The sequence below is a fragment of the Pollachius pollachius genome, assembly GCF_949987615.1.
Source record: "Pollachius pollachius genome assembly, chromosome: 12".
Classification (NCBI taxonomy): Eukaryota; Metazoa; Chordata; class Actinopteri; order Gadiformes; family Gadidae; genus Pollachius; species Pollachius pollachius.
In genome coordinates this window covers 5,057,757-5,068,675 of record NC_136945.1, presented here as the reverse complement: position 1 = coordinate 5,068,675, position 10,919 = coordinate 5,057,757, and the positions used below count along the sequence as shown (strand labels likewise).

The following is a 10,919-nucleotide window of genomic DNA, read 5'->3' as shown; positions in this document are numbered from 1 at the left end:
ATGACTACACGCTGTCCGTCACCACTAGCAACGACTGCCCTTCGAAGCAGCGACGCCCGCCTGGTAACACCTTTCACAGACGGAGCATGATGCTGGAGGAAGACCTCGACACGGACCAGATCTACCCTGACACACTGCCCTGTCTCTTCTCTCTAACAGCAGCACGCTTCCCCAAGGCCCAGCCCCGATCTCTGTTGCTGCACCAGACTGCAGAGAACCACCAACAAACATTGCTGTTTTTGTTGTTAAAAGGTCAGAAAGATGAAACAATAATACATATATGTACACAAACAATACGGGTATATTTGAAAATACATGATATTTGGGAGTGTAAGGTCATTGATCACTCACTTGGCTAGATAACCAGGAGGAATAATTTACTCCACCTGTTAGGTCTGTGTGAAGGAATAAAAGGAAATCGATAGATTGAGATTACGTGAGGTTTTAATGGAATCATGGGACATCCTATTCTGATGCTCAATGCACACCTTGATAACCCTTAAGAACATAACTAGATTTAATTTACGTATTTTCTCTGGTCCAACACTCAATTTCAGCTACTATTAACATTTATTAACAGCTATATTATAATCTGAGGATTTCAGCGCACTACCTAGCGCTTTATGTACAGAGTATCCAGGCTTCCCCATCAGGTTCACAGTAAGATGCATAACAACATATGTTTTTACTTTTACCACAATACAATTGTGCTAGTAATACTACCAAATATTGCTTCTTATATTGAATTTGGATTGAAAAGATACATATATCCTGCCTTCCTGTGTCTTAGATTTAGGATGGGAGGTTGGTTATTAGATAGGCAGGAAATATGAGTTGCTCTCAGTATCCGTCAATCACGTTTATTATGGGATTAATTTCGAAGGAGACATGTTGACTCGCTAGCCTCGGTAGGGCTAAAGGAATCCTGAACAGCCCTTATACTCCTCCTCTCTTCCCTAAGATCAAGCACTTCAGTGAGGACATCCAGACGTGTCAGTACCGCTCGGTGGAGGTGCTGATCGGCGCTGACTACGGCCCGCCCGCCGACATCTGGAGCACCGCCTGCATGGTGAGCCCGGCCCCTCCCACCGCGGTCGGACGGCCCAGGGGAACCACACGCATTTCAAGTCAAGTCCGTTTTAGTTGTGAAGCCCTAAAGTACAGTTTGTCTTAAAGGGCTCAAACCATCACGCTTTCTAACCCTTACGCTACCCTAGTAGCGTGACTAAGTGGCTTAAAGTCATTGTGGTGGGAATTCCGTAACCACGTCAATCATAATCTGTCTAAACAGGGTAGAATAAAGAGTCATCCGAATTTACTAACAATTATGGTAATATATTTGGGTAATAATAGTACAGTAACAAACAACGATCATACAACAAACCAACAATAATCCATGATCCGAAGAGAGGAAATCTTGAAGAGGAAATCCCGTGTAACTCCAAGAGCTTCGCAACCTGAAGTCCCCTGCACGGGAAATCAAGCTCTGTCGCTCCAAGAGCTTCGCAAGCTAAAGTCTGACGCATTTGCTAATGAAAGGACTTTTATACACATTTGTCTGTACTGGGGGGGGGGGGGGGGGGGGGGGGGGGGGCAGCAAAACAGCCTCTAAACACATTCCCGAAGGTGTCACGATAACGGGCACATTCCAGCAACACGGAGACACAGAATGTGGAAATAGATTTTTCCCATTACAGTGATCTTAACGGAACTTTGATTATTTTACTATTCGAACGAGGCACCGCTTTGTTAGGAAGACTATATGATGATGTTATAGCTCATGTTAGATATACGATTATACTGTCATGTCCCTCACTAACAGACGTTAGTGAGGGAGTCGTTTTATTACGGAGAATCACACAGGCTTCTGTTGGCCGTAGATACGCCACAACAAAATAACAACACCTCCGTCCATTTCCAACCACAATCTGTATTTTTGCAGCCTCTCCCTTTTTCCCTGCCCCCTCACGGAAGAACACCTCAACACCTCCCACGAATCCCCGTCACGGGTCGCTCGCCTGACGGACCCTCTTTACAGCGTCTAAGCTTACATCAACACGTTCACTGACTAAATAAACGGTTTCCCGTCTTTCAGCACATCGGGAGCACCGTGTCCCCTCCAGCAGACGCTGAACAGTCCCCTACGCAAGTTCGGCCCAGCATCACAAGACGCTCCAGCTCGCCATCCACAACACCTGCCAGTCGCAAAAGTCTCCACTTGGTTGTGTTCTGTTGCCCCCCCCCCCCCGTCACTGCAGGTTGGGGATGCCGTCCCAGGGGTCCGCATTGTCCTGATTATTTGGTCCCGTCCCGTTTCCCTGTTGTGAAGATGTATGGGGGCACTGCTGGAACCAGGTGGACAGGCTGTCCACGTCCGCCGCAGACCCTGGTGAACGCCCTGGGCAACCGCTCCACTGGCAGTGAGGCAGCCCACACTAGCTGTGTCGATGCTTCCGTCCAGGCAAGTGCTGCTGCCTTCCACTCAGTCCCACTCGCACTCACTCTGCCGTGTTATCTCCAAGCTGAAGCGGAGCAGGCGGCCCAGTTCAGCTCCTTCCTGCTCACCATGCTGGAGCCCCAGCCGGGAATGAGAGCCGGGAAAGAGGGCCACGTGTTTTGGAATTCTCAATAAATCTGTATTATTATGTGTGGGTTTATTGTTTATCCTGCTCATTCATCTTTAGATCGACTAAATCCCCAAAATCTTTCAAGAGTAAAAAAATAAAATAATAGCTCCATTAATCCATAATTGAAAAAAAATGTTTTTTGACCATCAGTAGCCAAGTTGTGAAAAACAACACAATTTACAAGATGCAACACAATCTACGATTTTTCTTACCCAGGGTGTGGTATTAAACCAGCATTTATATTGAAGTCTAACTCATTAACTCCAATATTCATGAGAGTTAAAGAGAATACAGTCATATGTGTGTGTGTGTGTGTGTGTGTGTCTGTGTGTGTGTGTGTGTGTGTGTGTGTGTGTATGTGGGCGCGTGGGTGGGTGAGTGCGTGTCATTGCATGTGACCTAGTCAGTTGTTCAAATACTCAGGGGCTCGGGCCCTATGGTCTGCTGAGCATTCTACCATGCAGCCAGTATTATGAGGGAGGGAGGGAGGGAGGAGAGAAGGAGAAGGGGGGTGGCACACAAGGGAGGAGTTATTTTTCTCTTCCGCAAGCGTGAGCGCATGTCGCTGTGTGTGTTTCTGTTTGAGTGTGTGTGGTGTGTGTGTGCGTGTGTGTGTGCGTCTGTGTGTGCGTGCGTGAGCGCGAATCGCTCGATAGAGAGAGAAAAAGGACAGAACGTGTGCAGCAGCAGCGTTTACTCTGACCAGTGTTGGAAGCAAGAAGAAGTGCGAGGAAGGCTGGGACGAGTGTCTGCCTACACATGTAAGCCTGCTCTATTTTGGACCAATAGAAGGAGTTCCTTTAAGACGGAAGGTTTCTACGGGTTACTGTTATGTTTACTGGCTATGTTTAGCTTAAGGGGCAGAGCAGGGAACCGTTATGTTAGCGCTCTCAGTAACAATGCAGGGATTAGGGGATTTCAGCCTTACCATGTGCACCGGCCACTGAACCGACGTCCACTCTCAATGCGCTGTAGATTAGGTATGCATCATAAACATGACACATGTTAACTGTGTTCTGTGGCTAATAGAAGTGGAACATACCGCATTCTCTTATATATGGTCCTATTGTGCAGTGTGCACCCCAGATAACTTGCATCACATTTCAAAGTTAATTTTTGTAAACAGCCTTGCCTTGTGCATTTTTTTTATATCAACTATATGGGGCAGCTTTTTTTTTTGTCTGTTTAAGAACAACTAAATAATATAATTTATTGTTTTAGTCCAAGCATATTTACTTATTAGTCAACATCAACGCCATACTGTATTTACCATCGTCCCCAAGCAGTATCGCGATGCAGTGCAATGTGATGTAAGGTATATTACAGGATGAATCCAGAATAAAGATGGTGGTGGTCACATGGGGGGCTTTAGTCAGCCTCAGCATTCACTCCTCAACCGGTTGCCACGCAACTCAAAGTCCAACTCAAGGGGCCTCTCACTATCGCAATGGCATTACCGGTGAAAGGGGAATAGGTCTTCAGCCGTGCTCTTTTCCAGTTCACATCTGTAGGACTCTTGGTACAGATTGCGACGGCTGCTTTGTGTTGTGATTGCTTTACAGACCCTCCCTCCCCATCTTCCCAAGATGCCTAAGCATTGTCAACACTGTAGCTCCTGGTTGACTTTAAATTATTTCTGGGTGGACAAGAAACATTGAGCCACCGGAAAACCAGTCAATAAGGATATTTGTATTTGCTGATAGTAACACGATGTGACAGTGATATTGTTTATTAACTGAAAGTCGCCAAACGACAAGGTTCCTCTTTTCACTAAGAGCTCAATTACATGTGAAGACAAATGAACGCTGGTGCTAGTGTCCTGCCGGCATAGTAAACACCCATCTGATTAGCATGTAACAAAGGAGATAGCAACGGTGGAGATGAGCTTATTTCCACAACCATTCATTTCATGGTAAAATGGCCGCTATTATGCCTGATATAGCAGCTTCATTCTGAAAGGAAGAAAAAACATAGACCCCATCAACATCTATCTTCGTCAGGTTTCTTTCTCTTTTCTATTGATGTGTGTTCCATGTTGCCTTTAATCAGTATAGTGCGGACTTGGTCCATCTTTTTTAGCTTGTGGAGTGTTTTTCTTATATAGGAAATATGCATTACACTTCCATAACACGTCTAATTAAGCGATAACAAACGAGAGGGAGTGCTGTTATACTGAATATCAGCACGACTGGGATTTGATGGGAGGTACTTAATATGCAACAGCAGATTATGAAGTGTTAATCATTTCATTGGCTCCGCCAACCCAAATTGTTCCGCAACTGGACCGGTACTGGACTGCCAAGCGAAACCAGTTTCTTTCCCTGAAACTAGCTTGCTACCCTGTGTAGGTCGACACGCTACTGCAGGCCGGCTTTGTGTCATGTACGTTTATTGGTTTGATTCCATTCATGTTATTAACGATTATTAGCAACACCTGTAAAGCGGATTGATACAGGTATAGGTATCTCTATATTATTCAGCACTCATGGTATCATGGCCTCTTTTCCAAACAGAAGACTTGGTCGGCACTTGCCGTTGTAATATTTGCATTTATACCACAGTATAGCTGAAGACTGGATTCTGATTCTACTGACACGTCTGCCTTTTACCACTTCTGAATCAATGCTCTAGAAATCAACATTATCAACAATTTTCAAAAATAATTATCGATCAGAGGTTTCCATGACAATGGGAAAAAAACAATATATATATATTACATATTTTAATAGTTAGTTGGCCAACCTTGAGACTCTGGGAGTTTGCGTTTCTAAATTGATGTGTAGGCAGAAATTGATTTTCTACTTTCTTATATCTTTGCCTCTCTCCAGTCTCTCTGTTGTGAGCTAGAATGCTGCTGGCCGTTGTCTATAGTTGTGTAGGGGGAGGAGCGGCGCTGTATGCTCTCTACCACTGGGTCATCCCCAACCTGTTGCAGTACCACACTGGAGCATTATTGTTCTGGTACGACGACCTGGTCCCCTGGGTGTGGGACACCCTCTATGGCTCCACCCGCCCAGAGGTAGGGCTGTTGCTCGCTCTCACTCACTCACTCACTCACTCACTCACTCACTCACTCACTCACTCACTCACTCACTCACTACCTACCTCACTCACTCACTCACTCACTCACTCACTCACTCACTCACTCACTACCTACCTCACTCACTCACTCACTCACTCACCCACTCACTCACCCACTCACTCACTCACTCACTCACTCACTCACTCACTCACTCACTCACTACCTCACCCACTCACCCACTCACTCACTCACTACCTCACCTACTCACTCACCCACTCACCCACTCACTCACTCACTCACTCACTCACTCACTCACTCACTCACTCACTCACTCACCCACCCACTCACTCACTCACTCACCCACCCACTCACTCACTCACTACCTCACCCACTCACTCACTCACTCACTCACTCACTACCTCACCCACTCACTCACTCACTCACTCACTCACTACCTCACCCACTCACTCACTCACTCACTCACTCACTACCTCACCCACTCACTCACTCACTCACTCACCCACTCACTCACTCACTACCTCACTCACTGACTCACTCACTCACTCACTACCTCACTCACTCACTCACTACCTCACTCACTCACTCACTCACTCACTCACTCACTCACTCACTCACTCACTCACTCACTCACTCTAACACTCCTTTTTCTGCCCCTTTTCTGTGTAACCATTGCCTAGAACAGTGCAGTAGATGTAGTAATACACAATCAATAGTTCATGTGTTTACCCATGTGTTTCTCCTGAACAGATAAAAGACTATTGAAGCAAAGAAATCAAACCTTTTTTCTCACCTATCAGACTTTTTCCCTCTCTGTAGGCTTAGTTTTGTTTTATTTTATTAATACAAATCTGATTCCAAAGCTAGTTATTAACTCAAGTTAAGTTTTAACTCAAAAACCTTTTGTTTTAAAACACAAAAGTTTTTACACTAAACTAACGAGCCAAACATTTCAACCTAAATGCAATTGAACATTGACCTGTTGAGATGTGCCACACCCTTAAGTCTCCTCCAATTGCACTTCTAGCGTATTCTGGCCGAAGTAAAGAGGAAGGCCACCAGGGGCGACGCCAGGAGTGTGGTGAACACCATCGACCAGTACTGCAGACATCAAGAATGGGCCATGAATGTGGGGGACGAGAAAGGTAAGGTATTGGTGTCTTGAATATGGATTCAGGGCTCCCACTTCCTCGGGTTCCATCTCAAGGTTTCTTCCCTCTGAGGTTTTGTGGACTTCTCCCCCTTGCCTGTCGGAGGCCGTAGAATTAGGTGATCACAGAATGTGGATCTTTTAAGCCCATTGAGAATAAACGAGGTCACATTCCAGACAAGCCACACAGTGCCAAGGTTTGGAGCAGTGCAGGAAGTTATAGCACGGTTTGGTCGGGCGACTCCATAGGACAGCGCTGGCGATGGGGCTGTCATTTAAAATAGCTAGTTGGAATTTATAGAGCATCGTATGACAACGGATGATTAACTTGCTTGGGTTTTTTACCTCTTGCCCTTTTAGTGAGAGTCCTACGGTGTGGGCCTGTGAAGCTTGACTAGACTGATTTAAGTTCTCAGTGGGGGCCTCTTTGTCTGTCTCCCCTCCCTCCAGGCACCATCCTGGACGCCATCGTGTGTGAGGTGAAGCCCCGGGCGACGCTAGAGCTGGGGACCTACTGCGGATACTCGGCGGTGCGCATCGCCAGCCTGCTGCCCCCAAACTCAAGGCTGATCACTTTGGAGTTCAACCCTGTGTTCGCCGCCATCGCACGCCAGGTCATCGCCTGGGCGGGAATGGAGGATAAGGTGAGATGTGTACATGAAATAAAACAAACCAACACTGTCCTCCGTTTCCATATGTTTAAAATATATTATTAAATGCAGAATATAACACAGGGTCATTCAGGAAAAGGAAGGCAAGGGTCAACTGCACACAAAATACAAATATTTAAAATGCTAATCTAAGTAAAAACGATCTAGGTAAAATAAACATGTGATATGTAGGGTTTAACAATAATTAAGATAATAACCTTTGCAGTAAAAAAACCTCCTTCCATTCATGACGGTGAATAGTTTTAGTCGTCATGGTCGTTGTCATATTTCAGGTGGTGCTCATCGAGGGGCCATCCGGGGACTGGATCCCTAAAATGAAGAAGGAGTTTGGGTTGTCTTCGTTTGACTTGGTGTTCTTGGACCACTGGAAGGACTGCTACCTACCCGACACCAAGCTAATGGAGGCAAGGCTAACAATAAGATGGCAATTTATTAATCCTGTTGTTACCGCAGCATTAGTACAGTGCAAATCGAATAAACTGAGTATAATAAACGATAGAATAAAAATTTGAATGGCTGCTATTTAAGGGTAATTTGTTAGAAATGGCATCAGGTATTAACGAGTGAAATGCATGGAGAATATTCGTTTCAAGTTGACCACCACTGTATGAGACAATTAGGCCTGCTAATTTCTGGCAAATCAGGGCATGTCTTCTGTGATTGGTTTGGGGAATCAGTATTGCCTGTCCATCACATGTGCGTGAAATGCAACACTTCTCAATGGTGGAGAAACTTAGGGAGGGGGAGCCAAGGGGGGGGGGGGGGGGGTATGATACAGCTCCAGCGTACAGTATAACATTAACATTGTTATTGATTTCCCCCAACATCACCACCTCAGGAGTGCGGCTTGCTCAGGACAGGCAGCATCCTGGTGGCCGACAACGTCATCTGTCCCGGGGCGCCTGATTACCTGGAGTACGTGCGTGGCAGCCCGCGGTACGAGAGCAAGTACTTCCGGTCCCATCTGGAGTACACCAGAGTAGAGGACGGCATAGAGAAGTCTGTCTTCCTGGGGTAGCTGAGCTTCCTGCCCCTCCTCTCTCACTCAGTCACAGTCACACACACACACACACACACACACACACACACACACACACACACACACACACACACACACACACACACACACACACACACACACACAAAATAATTAACAAACTAATATAAATACTGATCTAAGACCCTATGACCATTCTCATAGTTGGAATCAAGAATATATAAGATTCAGGCCAAAAAATGTGTGAACCTTTTTATCAACAAGCTGTTTTAGAGAATGATTTGTTCTTCTGGCTTCCTGAGACTATACTGAATTTAGGAGCTCACATTCTGATATATCTTGATTGTCTCACGAGGCTGATGTTCGTCAGCCCTGTTCCTTGGTATAACCTGGGAGCTACATTGACCACGGAAGCGTTGCATCATGTTTGCTTACAACTTGCTCCACCGGACACGTCGCAGCGCAAGATTAAGAGGATTCTATAGGACCGGTAGATAAACAACTATGTTGTTTACATGTTTTTTCATTGTTGTGAACAAGGTGCATACAGTACATGTTAAGTCATTTAACAGAATAATGTTTTCATTGGCAATCTCTTAACCAAACTCACCTGAAGCTCCAATGACCGCACCAATTGTCCTCCAAATGTTTTCTGACCTTAAATTGTCCTTGTATAAAAAAATGTCTGTGGTCGTACAACTCGCTGTATTTCCATGTCTATGATCACATGTTGAAACTAGCAAGGTAAACAAGTGGTACATAGTCTGAGGACAGACACATGGTTGTAGTTATATGGGTGTAGTTTTGTTGTACGTGATATGGGGGTGCCACATGTTCCCACCGTAGGGTGCAGATGGATGCAGGGATTGTATGCAGGAATGCAATTACAAGTCAAGATATTTGTTAACAAATTTGATAAAGAGCAGTAGTTTCCATGTGCAACTACAACTGATAGAAATAATCCATACATTTAAACAATTTGAATTGGCATACAATCATACATACTTTCTTAAAAAACACATTCATTTAGAGATGTGCAACACTCGTAGAGAAAGACTTAATTTCTATCTTAGCCTTTTGCTGCGCGTCTGCTGCGTGTCACACAGTGAAGCAGCTCTCATTGATTAGAGGGCGAGACGAGGCTACGCCCTGGGCCGCTTGCATGCCCAGTGTAGCAGGGGGTTAAGGTAGGATGTTTGATGCTGGTTCACATCCAAAATGGATGGCATCTTTTGTTGACATTTTTTGCCTTGATACACTAGGGGGCAGTAGTGAACCTTTAAAAATTCAAACTCTGAACATGAATGCATTTTTTATAATCTTGTATAAGAAAAAACCTAATAAAATCATATTGTATACGGCAATATTGGTTGTGATAATTCCTAGTGATGTGTAATAATACATTCAAACAAATGATATATACTTCAAATATAGTATAACGAAGTCTGTATGTACATATGATGTATATAAACAGTATTTTACTTATAAAATCCAGTCATAAAACACATTTATATGTTTATGTTTTTGATCTGTGTGTTACTCCCAAAATATGAATGAATCCCTTTGGTTTATTGTTTACTACATTAAGCTTTTTCTTTTTGAAAATCAAGAATTGTGTAATTGTGAACAGGTGTACACACTGTGTGTGTGTGTGTGTGTGTATCTGTCTGTCGCAAACACGTGTTGAAATATTGGTGTGTATGTGCGTCAATGCCATGTGTAGCCTGTGTCATTATGAATCAAATCACTGCATGAATCTAATCCCTCAGAGAGACGGAGCTCCGTCAGGGGCAGGGGAGGGCGGGAGGTCGTGGTGGGTGTGTGACGGTTGGGTCGGGTGATGATGGTGGTGATGATGATGGTGGTGGTGGGGATGGTGGGGCTGTATACAAAATATGGGCTAGTCCACCTAAGGCTTTCTTCTCAGACGCAAGCATGATAATCCCAATCTGTGACCATTAGTGCAGCGACAGAACATAGCGAGAAAAGATAGAGAGAGAGCGAGAGGGAATGAGGCAGTGAGGGGGTAGAGAGAGAGAGCGAGAGAGAGAGAGAGAGAGAGAGAGAGAGCCTAGGACAGAGATGCAAGCCCACATAGAGAGAGGAGATAGAGTGAGGGAGAGAGAGGGCTTTTAAGGGATTTGGCTGTGTAGAATGTCACTGTCGTAATGCTTTTTTCTCCTTCTCCTCTCCAATTCTGTCATGATGCCCTAAAGCCTCGAAGGTCTGCCTTGTTTTATCTTCATCTTTTTTTTTTATCAATCAAACACCTTTTTTTCTCGCAGCAGCATCATCACCATTATTTTGGTTGGCTCTAATTTGTTTTGAGTGACAACAACGCTGCACTTCTGACATGATAGAGGATTTACTTTTTCAGAGGAGAGGACAGTGTTGCCTCTAAATATCGTCATATATCATCGGACCACGGTGGTTA

General features: G+C 44.8%; 1 protein-coding gene across 1 annotated transcript; it reads left to right on the top strand.

The window, feature by feature from the left end:
* Positions 1-3,220: 3,220 nt before the first annotated feature.
* On the top strand, positions 3,221-9,816 carry comtb (catechol-O-methyltransferase b). The gene is made up of 6 exons (XM_079748599.1): positions 3,221-3,388; positions 5,456-5,646; positions 6,695-6,812; positions 7,268-7,461; positions 7,761-7,892; positions 8,327-9,816. The coding sequence occupies exons 2-6, from the start codon at positions 5,476-5,478 to the stop codon at positions 8,504-8,506; spliced, it is 795 nt and encodes a 264-aa protein (XP_079604725.1). The 5' UTR covers positions 3,221-3,388; positions 5,456-5,475; the 3' UTR covers positions 8,507-9,816.
* The last annotated feature ends 1,103 nt before the right edge of the window (positions 9,817-10,919 follow it).

Excerpts from the sequence above, each read along its gene's own strand:
- comtb (XM_079748599.1), top strand. The coding sequence starts at position 5,476 with ATGCTGCTGGCCGTTGTCTATAGTTGTGTAGGGGGAGGAGCGGCGCTG. Across the intron at positions 6,813-7,267 it reads GAATGTGGGGGACGAGAAAG|GCACCATCCTGGACGCCATC; the intron begins GTAAGGTATTGG and ends CCCTCCCTCCAG. Across the intron at positions 7,893-8,326 it reads CCGACACCAAGCTAATGGAG|GAGTGCGGCTTGCTCAGGAC; the intron begins GCAAGGCTAACA and ends TCACCACCTCAG.